General features: G+C 46.0%; 1 protein-coding gene across 1 annotated transcript in view; it reads right to left on the reverse strand.

Annotated features, from left to right (window-relative positions):
- LOC137376907 (otogelin-like) overlaps positions 1-16,461 on the reverse strand; it is a 392,329-nt gene that overhangs the window by 20,212 nt on the left and 355,656 nt on the right. Inside the window, exon 67 of the mRNA XM_068045865.1 lies at positions 2,676-2,854. Coding sequence (XP_067901966.1) covers positions 2,676-2,854 — 179 coding nt within the window. The remainder of the gene's footprint in view (positions 1-2,675; positions 2,855-16,461) is intronic.

Here is a 16,461-nt window from a genome sequence, read left to right on the forward strand (position 1 = left end):
TGAACAAGAGTTGGGTGGAGCAATCAGGAAGCCATTGGAAGATTGTTCTTGACTGAAACATCTTTACATTTCTCTGTCTGAGATAGAGAGTGAGTTCTTACTCAAAAGCAAAATAATATAGAGACTGGAAATCTGAAATAAAAACAGAAAATGCTGGAAATGCTCATGTCAGGCGGCATCTGTGGAAACAGAAACAGAGTTAACATTTCGGGTCAATGATGAGTCATGGATGAGCTGGACATACAGCCAACCAAATCGGAACTCGGTGATGCCAACGATTCTCTAGCCAGCGGAAAAGCCCCTGGGAAGGACAGCATTACCCCTGAAATAATCAAGAGTGCCAAGCCTGCTATACTCTCAGCACTACATGAACTGCTATGCCTGTGCTGGGACGAGGGAGCAGTACCCCAGGACATGCGCGATGCCAATATCATCACCCTCTATAAAAACAAAGGTGACCGCGGTGACTGCAACAACTACCGTGGAATCTCCCTCCTCAACATAGTGGGGAAAGTCTTTGCTCGAGTCGCTTTAAACAGGCTCCAGAAGCTGGCCGAGTGCGTCTACCCTGAGGCACAATGTGGCTTTCGTGCAGAGAGATCGACCATTGACATTCTGTTCTCCCTTCGTCAGATACAGGAGAAATGCCGTGAACAACAGATGCCCCTCTACATTGCTTTCATTGATCTCACCAAAGCCTTTGACCTCGTCAGCAGACGTGGTCTCTTCAGACTACGAGAAAAGATTGGATGCCCACCAAAGCTACTAAGTATCATCACCTCATTCCATGATAATATGAAAGGCACAATTCAACATGGTGGCTCCTCATCAGAGCCCTTTCCTATCCTGAGTGGCGTGAAACAGGGCTGTGTTCTCGCACCTACACTGTTTGGGATTTTCTTCTCCCTGCTGCTTTCACATGCGTTTAAATCCTCTGAAGAAGGAATTTTCCTCCACACAAGATCAGGGGGCAGGTTGTTCAATCTTGCCCGTCTAAGAGCGAAGTCCAAAGTACGGAAAGTCCTCATCAGGGAACTCTTCTTTGCTGACGATGCTGCTTTAACATCTCACACTGAAGAGTGCCTGCAGAGTCTCATCGACTCCCTGCAATGAATTTGGGCTAACCATCAGCCTCAAGAAAATGAACATCATGGGGCAGGACGTCAGAAATGCTCCATCCATCAATATTGGTGACCACGCTCTGGAAGTGGTTCAAGAGTTCACCTACCTAGGCTCAACTATCACCAGTAACCTGTCTCTAGATGCAGAAATCAACAAGCGCATGGGAAAGGCTTCCACTGCTATGTCCAGACTGGCCAAGAGAGTGTGGGAAAATGGCGCACTGACACGGAACACAAAAGTCCGAGTGTATCAGGCCTGTGTCCTCAGTACCTTGCTCTATGGCAGCGAAGCCTGGACAACGTATGTCAGCCAAGAGCGACGTCTCAATTCATTCCATCTTCGCTGCCTCCGGAGAATACTTGGCATCAAGTGGCAGGACCGTATCTCCAACACAGAAGTCCTCAAGGCGGCCAACATCCCCAGCTTATACACACTACTGAGTCAGCGGCGCTTGAGATGGCTTGGCCATGTGAGCCGCATGGAAGATGGCAGGATCCCCAAAGACACATTGTACAGCGAGCTCGCCACTGGTATCAGACCCACCGGCCGTCCATGTCTCCGCTTTAAAGACATCTGCAAATGCGACATGAAATCCTGTGACATTGATCACAAGTCGTGGGAGTCAGTTGCCAGCATCCGCCAGAGTTGGCGGGCAGCCATAAAGACGGGGCTAAAGTGTGGCGAGTTGAAGAGACTTAGTAGTTGGCAGGAAAAAAGACAGAGGCGCAAGGGGCGAGCCAACTGTGTAACAGCCCCGACAAACAAATTTCTCTGCAGCACCTGTGGAAGAGCCTGTCACTCTCGAATTGGCCTTTATAGCCACTCCAGGCGCTGCTCCACAAACTACTGACCACCTCCAGGCGCTTATCCATTGTCTCTCGATATAAGGAGGCCAAAGAAGATTTAAGATTCCAGCATTTTCTGTTTTTATATTAGTGAGTCCGTTCTCTTACTTTCCTTTGTTCCATTGTTATTTTTCCTGTGTTCTATCTCTCTTTGTATGAGTCATGCCGGTATGGGTGTATCACGTAAATGACTTAGGAAAATGACAAAATAATCAAATTTCTCAAAAGTTATCATACTGGTAGATAGGTGGTCAAAGTCCAAGAATATGCAGCTATTTAACAAGTGCATCTTGTTTTTACACTGCTTACATATTGTAAGTTAATTAGTGGAACAACTACCAGTACAAACTAGACAAAACTTTTTTTGTCACAGTATCCAACAATTTATTTTCTGAATTTCACTCCCAAATATGTGGAATATTGTTTAATTTTCAGGCACTGATATACATGGATCAGTTGACAACCTAGAAGAATAATTTACCAAAATGTTACCATTATAGTATCAAATGAACAAAATCCATCTCTCCACTGAGATTTTGTTGAATCAGATGCGAGAATAAATGCTGATTTAAGTTTGAGGTTTTATGGAGACCTTTGCTATAGATTTTCTTTTCTTATCAGCTCTTCTGGTTACCTCTTTAATCACATCATCATGAAATGAAATAAAGATAAATAGTGTTGCAACATTGCTACTCCATGAATTATCACCATTTCACATTGTGCTGAGCAGTTGACCATTCTGAGAAGGAGTTGGTAGAAGCCAGTTTTGTTGTCCTGATTATATGTACAATGTGTAGTGTAGCACAGCCCATTTGCTGTATGCTCCACAATGGTCTGTCCAGGGCGTAATATACCTCTCTCTCCATCGATACAGACTTGTTCATTTACTGTGACAAACAAAACAAAAATATTATTTTCACCTGGTTGCCTTCTAATTGGAGAGCATGCACCATATAACATTGTACTCAAAATATAGGCTGTAATGCTTTATCTTATGTTTAGAAAACTTGTGTGCAACTATAAATCATTACTTCTATTGCATTTTCAAATGAAATGTACAATGGCAGTGATGAATGCAATCTTCAACTCAGAATTCCTTTTCAAATTTTAAATGGCTCATTCTTAGGACTTGGGAAGGGGGCTGGAAGTGGCTTCAGATGACATTTTGTACATTCATCCATTCTATCTTTCCATTTCCTCCTGTTAATAATATAAATGCATTCAATCACTGATGTAGAGATGTTTCTGAGAAAAATGATACAGTTCCCTAATAATGCACTTCATTCTTTAACAGCCAATTCAGAATTTAAGCATGAGGGTACTCCGAAACCCTCTACTGCAAAAGTGAGTTGACATCTCAGTACTTCACCAGGTAGAGATACTGAGCAGATGCCACTCATGGAAAGGACATTCAAGAAGCTTAGTCACCCTCTTTTACTGTTACACATATTAGTGATAGGATCAAGAACAGTAGAGGATAACAAAGTCACAGTGACATATCCAATATATTTAAAAGAAATTAAAAGGGAACAATTTTTGTTCCACATGGGTCTTGTTTGTGCTTTTTATAAGCATTTCAGAACAATCAGGACATGGACAATATGAAAAATTACATTTTGCATTAATTCTGGACATCATTACAAAGCTAGCCATAACATTTGCAGTATTTTCTACTCGCCTTATCTGATTTTCAAAACTGCATCACCATATCCCCCTCACATCTATTAGTTTGAATGGTTGCTGCATCAGTGCAAACTTCTTCACATTTTTCAGCAAATTTAGTAAACTCCCAATGTAATTGATGCCCGAGCCCATTTCTATGTGTGTGAAAGAAAGAACTTGGATTTATATAGCACCTTTCATGATCTCAGGATGTCCCAAAATGCCAATTAAAATAATTTAAAATTATAGTCAATGTAGGGAATCCCAACAGCCTATTTGTACACAGCAAGGTTCCATATACAGCAATGTGATAAATGGCCAGATAATTTGTTTTAGTGCTGGTTGAGGAATAAATATTCGACAAGAAAACTCCCTTCTCTTCTTCGAAAGTCATTAGATTTTTTACATCCACTTGAGATGGCAGACAGAAGCTCAGTTTAATCTATTATCCAAAATATGGCCCCTCCCACTGCTTTGAGTGTCAACCTAGATTATGTGGTCAAGTCTCGGGAGTGTGGCTTAAATCCACAACCTCCTGACTCTGAGCACTCGAATAACTGAGCCAAGGCTGGAACCTGGAAATTAGATACGCTGTGGTGCTTATATGGATCTTTGCCCTGACTAAATTGCAAACAGTTAATTTAGTCAAGCATTTGATGGTTGGAACACAAAATTATTGTAATATGATAAGAAAATGGACAGAACTAACACTGTTATAAAAGCAAAATACTGTGGATGCTGGAAATCTGAAATAAAAACAGGAAACACAACAAATACTCAGAAGGTCCGGCAGCACTTGTGGAGAGATAAATATTAAGGTTGATCTTTCATCAGAACTGGAAAAAGTCAGAGATGCAATAGGTTTTAAGCAATTACAGAGGCACTTAAATGGGGGAGTAGGGAAGAACAAAAGGGAACGTCTGTGATAGGGTGGAAGGCAGGAAAGATTAAATGCCAAAAGGGATGATGGAGCAGGCAAAAAAAGATGGTAATAGGATAAGTAAAGAAACAAATGATGGTTCTGGAGGAGGTGTAAATGGGAATGGCAGAGTCATTACCAATAGCTACTGTCCAAAAAAAATGGTTGGACTCAATGTTGAGTCTGAAAGGCCAGAGATGTGCCTAATTGAAAGATGAAGTGCTGTTCCTCGAGCTATTGTTGAGCTTCTTTGGAGTAGTGTAGGAGACTAAGGACAGAGAAGTCAGAGTGATAGTGGAGAATTAAATTGACAGGTGACTGGTGGAGGTGTTTTGCAAAGTAGTCACCCAATCATTCTGGCCAGGGTAGAGAAGTCTGCATTGTGAGTAGCAAATGTAGGATACCAAGTTGTAAGAATATTAGAAATAGGAACAAGAGTAGGACATGTGGCCCCGTGAGCTGTTCCACTACTCAATAATTTACCTTATTTTTACCAAAACTCCACTTTTCTGCCCGACCCCATATAGCTTGATTCCTTTAGATTCCAAGAATCTATTGATCTGAGCCTTGAATATACTCAATGACAGAGCACCACAGCCCTCTGGATAAGAGAATTCCAAAAATTCATAAACCTCTGAGTGAAGGAATGCCTCCTCATTTCAAACCTAAATGGCTGACTCGTTTGCTGAATTTTAGTTCCGGGGTTGGGAACCTGACGCCGGTAACATTTCTGGGTCCCGACCCCACATCGCATCAGCATTGCTGATACGTTATTTTGATATGCAAAGGGCCTAATTGGCTTGGGAGCGGGTTCGGTGCTCAATTAGCAGTGCCAGGAGCAGCCTAGAGGTGGGATCCAGTAATGGTGGTCCTTTGAAAAGGCGAATGGCAGCCATGACTGGACATGATGTTCACTGAAGTGATGAATCCACAAGGAAGTGAGGGGCCAGTGAAGACATGGGCAGATGTCCTTGGGCACCGTCAAGCTTCTTTGATGCCTCCCTTGGGGCATTAACCAAAGCTGTTGGGGACAGACATCATATTTTGTTCCTGTCATCTTGGTAAAGGAACCATCCAAAAGACACAAAGCTCTTTGTGATGCTCTCCATGATGGGTTCGGAGCCAGGGAGAACACATAATTGGGTGGGAATGTTGATGGTGGGGGGGAACCATGCCACCTTCCTGCCTTCACCCAAATTAAGTCTGGGGTGGGAAGGCCTGTGAACAGCCTTCCTGCCCCACCGCCAATTGAGGCCCTTAGGTGGGCACTTAATGCCCAATTAAGGGCCATATCCTGCCGCCGACGGAATTAGCCCTGTGATGGACAGGCCTGTTGTAGCATTTGGAGCACACCAAGCAAAGCCGTGGGGGTTGTTTGCCGGGTCCGGAGCGTGGGGGTGGGGGTGCCTTGTTAAAAAGCACTTAGTACCTGAAAGAGGAACCTGGCATCAGGAAGAAGGGGGCCTGCTGAGTGCCAGTCCCTGCCCTTGCTGCCGACCCCAATACATCTCCCCCGTGACATCCACCTCGCAAAAGCCCTCCTGCCCTGATTTACCTGTGGCCTGGTTCCAGGATCTTGGGTGAGTGCTCTAACGGCAGCAGCCACCGCTCCCATGGTGGCACTGTTCAGTAAAAGAGCTGCCGGCCTGTGATTGGCCAAGAGCTCACAGCAGGCAGGACCTCGGTCGCCAGGGTCCTTGATTCGGGGAAGGCCTGCCGCTGGCCACTTAAGTGCCTAATCGGCATTTGATTTGGTGGGCCATCCCCAAAAAGGCAACACAGGGCTCTCACCAGTGCTTTTACCAGTGGTCGAGACCCCAGTCGCCAGAACAAAATCCCTGCCAAAGAGGGCCTGGATGGAGGTGGCAATGGAGGCCAGCAGCTGAGTAGTGACTCGAAGGATGTGGATCCAGTGTCAGAAGAGATTCAATGACCTGATAAGGTCCGGAAAGGTGAGTGGCAAGTTGCACCTGGGTGACAGATCACCAACTCTGTAGAACAGCATGCAGATGAACTGAACTCACAAATCATCCGTAGTTCTCCCTCACATTGTCAGATCAATTATCCAGTTGCATCACTGAGATGCAGCCACCTCACATATAGGACGCTATTCAGAAGGGGATGTCACTGAGGGGGCGCAGCAGTTCACGTATATGTCATGCTGGAAGAGATGAACGCGGGTAACCTACTCATGAATCATTCTCCCCTCATCCTGCAGGAAAAGAGAGCCCACAACAGTGTGGCCGACCTCCACACTCTGACCCCAATAGAGGAGGCGCTGCTGGAAATTGCCAGAATGCCAATGCGTCAGTCTGTAGGGGATGGCGAGATGGGAGGCCATGAATAACAGGGTCATTTGATAGCTCTATCCTGAGGTGAAGGGCATGGAGGAGGTCCAATGCATGTTGTGGATCTTTGACTGCTGTCATCCAAGTAAATGGTTGTGCTGGAGCGATTGTTGAGTAGGACGAGTTCTCATTTCCACCTTCTTGTGTTTCCCACAGGGCCAGTTGCACAGCGGGGGGAGAGTGCACAAGCACAATCCTCGTTGCCCTCCTTGGCAAGGGGAAACCCAACTGAACCAGCACCATCACATCATGCCTTGGCACCTTCCACCAGCACAGACATACTCATCTCAGTTGCGCCTCAAAGTAGCATAAAACAGGGAGCACTGGCGAACCTTATATCATGCATGAGCAGGAGGAAGAGGGTGAGGCAGAGTCAGCTGTGGGCAGTCCCCCTTGGAGGATGGAGGACAGACGCAGCGATGCTCCACTGGGCGAAGATGCTGGGCCTTGGGTGTCACAAATAAGGAGTGTCTTCCTCAAGAACCAGAGGCAGATAGGTTCCTGTATGTCAGAATTCCCTGAGACCCTGAGGAGCCATGGGCAGACAGTGGAGGAGTCCACATAGTGCATATGCTCTGTCATGACTCAGGGATTTGATCACATGAGCTCCTCCACTGAGAGATTGGGCAACCTCTTGGAGAGCCAGATGCAGCGCACCCTGAGTGGATGCATGAACAACATGCTGATAAGCGCAGAAAGAGTGAGACTCTCTGTAGATTAGACTGCTCAGTGTCACTGATGGCACTGAGATGCTCGGAGTGGATGCCAGCTTTGTCCAAGTTGGTGGTCTCATCCAGCATCCAAGGTGCCAGGAAAGGGCTGAGACAGAGTGGCAGATGAAGGGATCACCCCTTCGGGGCACCGTTGCCACCCTTCGGCCTCTTGTCCCCTCCAACTTAGGAAGCATCTGTGCCAAGGCCCAGTAAGAGAGGCTGTCCCTGCAATGACACAGGCATGGCAGCCTGTGTAGGATTCCACATGGGCACCTTCAAGATGAGGACGGAAGCCACGGGCAACTCAGCCAGAGGCAAAGACTAGGGAGCAGGCTGCCTCCAACTTATCCTCTCTTACAGGGGGGCAGAACCCTGTAGAAAAGGGAGGTGCCACACCATTGATTTCACTTCACTGGATGCTTTTGTCCATATTGTCTGCTCTTTTGTTTTCATTACAATATCACTTGATTATGAGCTCAAACTGATAATGTGTGTTATTGATATTTCATGTGAAAAGGGGAATGGAGTTTTGTTGGGTGGGTTGGGGACCGTGGGGGCCTGGGATTGCTTTATTTTACAGGAACATAGGAAATAGGAGCAGGAGTAGGCCATTTGGTCCCCCGAGTCTGATCCACCACAGATCATGGTCAATCTTCTACTTCAACACCATTTTCCTGCACTATCCCCGTAACCCTTGATGTTTTTAACATGTAGAAATCCATGCTCTGTGATGTTGGAGAATGATGGCAGTGGAAATCTCATTCTCCATGGTTATGGCTTGCAATGGGACTTCACAGATGTGGGTTATCGCTCCTTGTTGGAAGGTGAGTTTTGGGATCATTGGTCATAAGGGCTGAATCAGCGTGGCCTTTGTGGCTATGACAGCCTGCTGTTCAACTGAAGGTCTGAGACTGCTTCGCCAGGCATCTTTCAAGGCCTGGGTGCCGGCCACCGCTGCAGCAATCCCTTCCTCCTCCTCTTCCTCCTCCCAGTCCTCCCCTGAGGTGGAGTGGCATTCCAGGTCCTCCTCTTCATCCAGCTCCAGGCTTCTTTGTATAGTCATGTTGTACAGGGCACAGCAGACAACCCTAATATAAGACACTCTGGCTGGCTTGTACCAGAGGGCACCACCTAATTGGGAAAGGCAAAGCTAGCACATCGTCAAGATTGTCATGAAGACCCCCACCTGCCAAGAATGATGCATATTAATTTAATCATATGAACATTAATTTTAAACTGCTGCTGGAGTGAAGAGATGACTTATTTAAAGAGATCAGCAGTGGCTGGAAAAAAAATTTGCATTCTAAGCGACAGTCACCTAGGAAAAGACAATGGGAACTGCTCACTGATTTAATTAACAGAGATTGGTCTGGGCAATGGTGATCCACGTCTTATCGGTGTTAAGAGACAGCACTATACCGCCCCCCGCCCCCCACCCCTCTCCCCCACCCCCACTGAGAGCTTTGGAATCCATAAACGCAGGAGTTTGTTAAAAAACAAGCGAGTTAAGAACATAAGAAATAGGAGCAGGAGTAGGCCATTCAGACCCTCAAGCCTGCCCTGCCATTCAATAAGATCAGGGCTGATCTGCCCCAGACCTCAATTCCTCTTTCGCGCCAGCTCCTCATAGCCCTCAACTCCCCAGTATTTCAAAAAGCTATCTACCTTCTCTTTAAATACTTTCAGTGATCTAGCCTCCCAAACTCTCTGGGGGAGAGAATTCCAGACATTCGCTACCCTCTAAGAGAAAGAATTCCCTCGCAAGTCAGTTTTAAATGAGTGTCCCTTTATTCTGTAACTATGTCCCCTAGTTTGTGATTCCCCCACTAGTGGAAACATCTTCTCAACATCTACCCTGTCTACATGGACTTCAGTAAGGCTTTTGATAAGGTCTCGCATGGGAGATTGGTGAAGAAGGTAAGAGCCCATGAGATTCAGGACAATTTGGCAAATTGGATCCAAAATTGACTTAGTGGCAGGAGGCAGAGGGTGATGGTCGAGGGTTGTTTTTGCAAGTGGAAGCCTGTGACCAGTGGTGTACCGTAGGGATCGGTACTGGGAGCCTTGCTGTTTGCAGTGTACATTAATGATTTAGACGTGAATATAGAAGGTATGATCAGTAAGTTTGCAGATGACACGAAAATTGGTGGTGTCGTAAATAGTGAGGAGGAAAGCCTTAGATTACAGGAAGGTACAGATGGGCTGGTAAGATGAGCGGAGCAGTGGCAAATGGAATTTAATCCTGAGAAGTGTGAGGTGATACATTTTGGGAGGACTAACAAGGCAAGGGAATATACAATGGATGGTAGGACTCTAGGAAGTACAGAGGGTCAGAACGAGCTTGGTGTACTTGTCCACAGATCACTCAAGGCAGCAGCACAGGTAGATAAGGTGGTTAGGGAGGCATATGGGATATTTGCCTTTATTAGCCGAGGCACAGAATATAAGAGCAGGGAGGCTATGATGGAGCTGTATAAAACCCTAGTTCGGCCACAGCTGGAATACTGTGTACAGTTCTGGTCGCAACCCAATAGGAAGGATGTGATTGCACTGGAGAGGGTGCAGAGATGATTCGCCAGGATGTTGCTTGGGCTGAAGCATTTCAGCTATGAAGAGAGACTTGATAGAATAGGGTTGTTTCCTTAGAGCAGAGAAGGCCGAGGGGAGACCTGATTGAGGTATACAAAATTATGAGGGGCATTGATAGGATAGATAGGAAGAAACTGTTTCCCTTAGGGGAGGTGTCAATAACCAGGGGGCATAGATTTAACGTACGGGACAGGAGGTTTAGAGGGGATTTGAGGAAACAACTTTGCACCCAGAGAATGGTTGGGATCTGGAACAGACTACCTGAAGGAGTGGTAGAGGCAGGAATCCTGACAACATTTAAGAGGTATTTAGATGTGAACTTGAAATGCCATAGCGTACAAGGTTATGGGTCAGGTGCTAGAAAATGGGATTAGAATAGATAGGTGCTTGATAGCTGGCATAGACATGATGGGCCGAAGGGCCTGTTTCTGTGCTGTATAACTCTATGACTCTACCCTGTCAAGCCCCCTCAGAATTTTGTACGTTTCAATAAGATCACCCCTCATTCTTCTAAACTCAAATGAATAAAGGCCTAACCTGTTTAGCTGTTCTTAATAAATCAATCCCTTCATCCCAGGAATCAGCCTAGTGAATCTCTTCTGAACTGCCAATGCCAGTATATACTTTCTTCAATATGGGGACCAAAACTGTACACAGTACTCCAGGTGCAGCCTTACCAGCACCCTGTACAGTTGTAACAAGACCTATTTTTAAACTCTAACCCCCTAACAATAAAGGCCAAAATTCCATTTGCCTTCTTAATTACTTGCTGCACCTGCATGCTAACTTTTTGTGTTCCATGCACAAGCACACCCAGATCACTCTGTGCTGCACTTTTTGGAGTCTCTCTCCATTTAAATAATAGTCTGCCTTTTTATTCTTCCTACCAAAGTGCATGATCTCACACTTTCCTACATTAAACTCCATCTACCAGGTTTTTGCCCACTCACTCAACCTATCTATATGCCCTTGCAGATTCCTCATGTCACCATCAAAACATGCCCTCCCACCTATTTTTGTATCGTCAGCAAATTTGTATATATTGCACTCTGCCCCCTCCTCCAAATCATTAATATAGACTGTAAATAATTGAGGCCCTAGGACTGATTTGGCACTCCACTAGTTACGTCTTTCCAACCTGAAAAAGACCCATTAATCCCGACACTCTGTCTTCTGTGTGTTAACCAATCCTCAATCCATGCTAATACATTACCCCCAATACCATGAGCTCCTATCTTGTGCAATAATCATTTACGTGGCATCTTATCGAATGCCTTCTGGAAATCCAAATACACTTATATCTACCAGTTCCCCTTTATCAACTCTGCTTGTTATATCCTAAAAGAACTCTAGCAAATTTGTCAAACATGATTTCCCTTTCACAAAACCATATTGACTCTGTTTGATTGCATTAAGCTTTTCTAAATGTCCTGCTATTTCTTCCTTAATAATGGACTCTAGCATTTTCTCAACGATCGATGTTAGGCTGACTGGCCTATAGTTTTCTGCTTTTTGTCTCCCTCCCTTCTTGAATAGGAGCATCACATTAGCAGTTTTCCAATCTGCTGGGACCCTCCCGGAATCCAGTGATTTCTGGAATATTTCGGCCAATGCCTCCACTATCTCTGCAGTCACTTCCTTTAAAACCCTTGGATGCAGGCCATCAGGTCCTGGCGACTTGTCTGCCTTTAGTCCCATTCGTTTGTCAAATACTTTGTCCCTCGTGATAGAGACTCTGACAAGATCTTTCCTCCCATTAGCTCCTTGCTTATCCGATACCTGTGGGATGTTTATAGTGTCCTCCACCATGAAGACTGATGCAAAATATTGGTTTAAATTATCTGCCATTTCCCTGTTCCCTGTTATCAATTTTCCAGTCGCATCCTCCAAGGGTCCCAGGCTCAATTCAGCTACTCCCTTTTTATATACCCGTAGAAGCTCTTGCTGTTTGTTTTTAAATTTCTTGTCAATTTACTTTCATAATCAATTTTCCCCCTCTTTATTAGCTTTTTAAACATCCGCTGCTGTTTCCTAAAAATGACTAAACTGCTAGCCCAGGTCTGGTTTTGAACTGCTCACAGGACGGCTTGGGTCAGACTGCAGATTGCAACTGAACTTGGAAGAGGAGAGCCTCTCTCTCTCTCTCTCACACAAATCTCCGGATCCACTGAAGTCATTTAAACCTCAAGAGAGAGTAGACTCCTACATTGAAACAAGTTTTAAATTAGAGTTTAAGATTAATAAACTTCCACCTTTCTTGTTCAAAATCTAAGAAAATCTGTCTGATTGATGTCTTTGCCTTACAATTGGAAAGCTGTGAACAAGGATTCACTGAGGGGGAGCTAAAAACAGTGTTTTTAAAATTAAAACCGTGTTATGGTTAAACCAGGCAAAGGCTGAGAGGGAACCCCTAGACCCCTTTCTCACCTGGTCATAACAAGATGCTATTGGTCTGTTCAATGCAGATCCATGTTAGGAGATGGCTCTGGTTGTAGTGCCTCTCTCCATCTGTGTCTGGGTAGTGGATGGACATCAGGAGACATTTCTTTAGGGGATAACCTGATCTCCCAGCAGTTGGGATGTGGGCCTGAAGAGATACGGCACCTGGGACTCTTGCAGGATAAAGGCGTCATGCCAGCTGCCCAGGAACCAACAGACCTGCAAGATTCACTTCCGGTGGTCACAGACCAGCTGGACATTCAGTGAGTGGTAGCCCTTTCTGTTCAGGAATCTGGCTGGCGAGTCTGTTGGTGCCTAGATGGCTATATGGGTGTAATCGATGACCCCCTGGACCCGAGGGAACTACACCTATCTGTGTCCCCCACCCTCTGGAATATGGCATCTTTGACTTGCCTGATGGCATGATGAGCTGCCAACTGTGAAATGCCACCAAGGTCCGTAGCTGATCACTGGAACAACCCAGTTGGATAAAAATTGAGGGCGACTGTGACCTTGATGGCTGCACATAAGGTACTGCCATGGGGACCGTGAGGCCTCAGGTCATTGTGGGTCACAGGACAAATGTCCAAGACCATCTGCCTGGATAGGCGCAGCCTCCTACAATATAGGTGCTCTGTCAATTGCAGGTTGCTGATACTTATGCAGTAGACCCAATGTCTTAGGTTGCACCTTCTTCCCCTTGCAGCCCATCACATTCCGTAGCAAGCGACTCACCTCCTGATTCACAAAGCCACTTCAAACCACCTAGAAGGCACAAGTCAGAATCATGATGGAATACTCTGTACTTGGCTGGATGAGTGCAGCTCCAACAACACTCAAGAATCACGACACCATCCAGGACAGTGCTGTCCACTTGACTGTCACCTCTACCACCACTTCAAACTTTCACTCCCTCCAGCAGTTGCACACAGTGGGCTGGATTTTAAGAGCCCGCCAGTGTTGCGGGCCACACGCCAAACGGCCACCACAATCTCCCACGTAGCAGCTCATTTAAATAGCCGGGGTGGCCCGCCCACAGCCCCCACCCCAATCATGTGGAGGGGCAGGCTGTTCGTCCCCGGCAGTGTCTTCAGCTGCCTTTGCGTAGGCGCTGGCACCATTTTTAAAAGGCAGTCAGCCGTGCGGGCAGATTTAAATTTTAAAGCTACCGCCCTCCCACAAGTTCTCAAATAAATTTCTAACATCCCTTTCCCACCCCCAATCACAATTACATTAACTATTTGCCCTTCCCCCCCAAAACACACCTTTTAAATCTGAACTCCGCACCCCCCCACCACCAACTGCACAAAGTTTAAAGTTCCCTGCCCACTATCCCCTACACCCATTATGTTTATTTGAACCCATTCACCCACCCCCACATTGAGAATCTTACCTCCTCCTCCCTCCCCAACAGTGTCATGCTGCCTTTCCCCACACGAGGGATTGAAGGCGCAGGAATGATGGCCGCCGCACTGAGAATCGCAGCGGGCCTGGAAGGCGGAAGGTAAGTTTATTTAAATGTATTCATTTTATAGACGTAAATACTGAAATTCAATTCCCATTGCCCAGTGGTTGGGGCTGGGGGGGGGTGGGGAAGCAGGTGGGGGTGTGCCACCATGGAGCTTTGCTGCTGCCACGAGGATCGGGCCGGGCCCTCACAGCACCGGCCTCTGTGGCGGACCCCTGTGAACCCATATTCTGGCTCCCCCCCCGCCACGGAGCCCGATGTTGTGGGCTTGGTAAAATCCAGCCTAGTGTGTGCAGTGTGTACCATCTACAATAGGGTTGTCCAACCTTTTCAGGCATTACAATGTTTGCTCGGCCCTGGGAGCTGGTGAGCAAATTTGGAAAGCTAAAGGCGTTAAAAGTTTATCTTGCTAATAAAAACAACAACAAATGTGCATTTTTGTGAAGAAGCTTTAGACGAGAAGACTAACTTATTGACTTACTTTCTCATCACTATATTGAAAACTAATTTAGTGACATACCTGGCAGTTTTTGCTTGCATAAGTAGTCAATCTCTGCCTGCAAACTTGATGTAGCAATGCAGAGTATTCTGGATAGATTTCCATTTGTCAGGAGAGACCTTGATCTCTCTCCCACCTCATCCCACGCCCTGTGTATGTGCGTATCTGTCTCTCTTTCCCCCCATCTCCCTCTCCAGGACTAGGAGACACAGATTGAAAGTTTTGGGCAAAAGATGCAGGGGCAATATAAGGAAGCACTTTTTTATGCAGCAAGTGGTAATGACCTGGAACTCGCTGCTCACAGGGTGGAGGAAGCGGAGACAATCAATGACGCCAAGAAGTTGTTAGACGGCCACCTGAGAGAAATAGAATGGCCTCCTTCTGTGCCATTAGTAAATGACTCTTTGACTCCCTCTCCCCCCACCCTCTATGTCTCTCTCCCCCTCTCTGTCTGTCAGTCTCTGTGTCTCCCTCTCCCCCTCTCTCTGTCCCTCTCCACCCACCCTCTCTCTCTAACTCTCCCCCCACCTCTCCATCCCCATGTTTCCAGTGTTCCCCACTCCCCGCTCAGTGATTCCCTCTCTCTTTGTCTCTCCCTCTTTTGCTCTCTCTCTGTCCCCATTTTCCTGTCTCTCTCTCTGTTTCCCCCTCTCCCTCTCACACAGTTGCAGAGCGCGGAACGCTCAGCATACGAACATACAAATTAGGAGCAGGAGTAGGCCGCTCGGCCCTTCGAGCCTGCTCCACCATTCAATAAGTTCATGGCTGAACCGATTACTTCACATTTCCACCTACCCTCAATAATCTTCCACCTGCTTGAAAAGAAAAGTCAGAACCCACCAGAAAACCTTGAGTCTGTTGGGAATTAGCTGTTCCCAATGTGAAACTGACAGTGCAATGTTTTTAAAAAGGCTGCTCTGTAAGAAGACAAAAGGAAATTTCCAGTCATGGCGAGGATGAGGAACAGCCCTGGGAACAGTTTACACCTGCGAGTCGCATGGAAACGTTTGGCAGGCCGGATCCTGGCCTGTGGGTCATATGTTGGGCAACCCCGACTTAGAGGGAAGAGGGCCTCAGACGCATGTGAACACCACTACCAGCAAGTTTCCCTCCAAGTTACACACCATCCTGATTTGGAAATATGTCACTGTTCCTTCATCGTCGCTGGGTGAAAATCCTGGAACTCCCTACCTACTCTAGGAGTGTTGTAATTGCAGGGACTGTAGCGGTTCAAGTAGGTGGCTCACCACCGCCTTCTCAAGGCCATTAAGGATGAGCAATGAATACTGCCTTTGCCAGCAATGCACACATCCCATGAATGAATAGATTTTAAAAAAAGTAACAAGCAATTTCTTTGAGCCTGGAGTATGACTGTAGTAGATGTTCCAAATAGGATGGACAGAGACCAAGAAGATGTTAAGAAAATAATCAATGATCTTGGAATCAACTTGGTAAGGCATATGAAGTCAATATAATATAACAGGTATAAGGGTGAGAGTGAGCAGCAGTTTGTACCAGAAAGAACTTGAACTGCAGGTATAAAAGTATTGACCTTGCATTAAATGTTTTTGGTCCTCAATGTCGCTGGACTGAACAAGCTAAATGGTACTTCAACCAAAGTTAAACTGAGATCTTCCTATAGAACCAACTGTAGTTGGATCTTTTGATTTGATTCAATTGATCTAAAATCATGCAGAAGATAATTAGGTACAAGAACAAAACATTAAATACTGTACAATCCATTTTTCTTATGGCAACACTTTATTTATTCTGTCTTATGAATATGTATCAAATTCCAACCTCAGAACTGGCAGCCATTTGATCCAGGAGATTTTAGTTTCCTACACTGGCAAACCT

Source organism: Heterodontus francisci, chromosome 14, assembly GCF_036365525.1.
Source record: "Heterodontus francisci isolate sHetFra1 chromosome 14, sHetFra1.hap1, whole genome shotgun sequence".
Lineage (NCBI taxonomy): Eukaryota > Metazoa > Chordata > Chondrichthyes > Heterodontiformes > Heterodontidae > Heterodontus > Heterodontus francisci.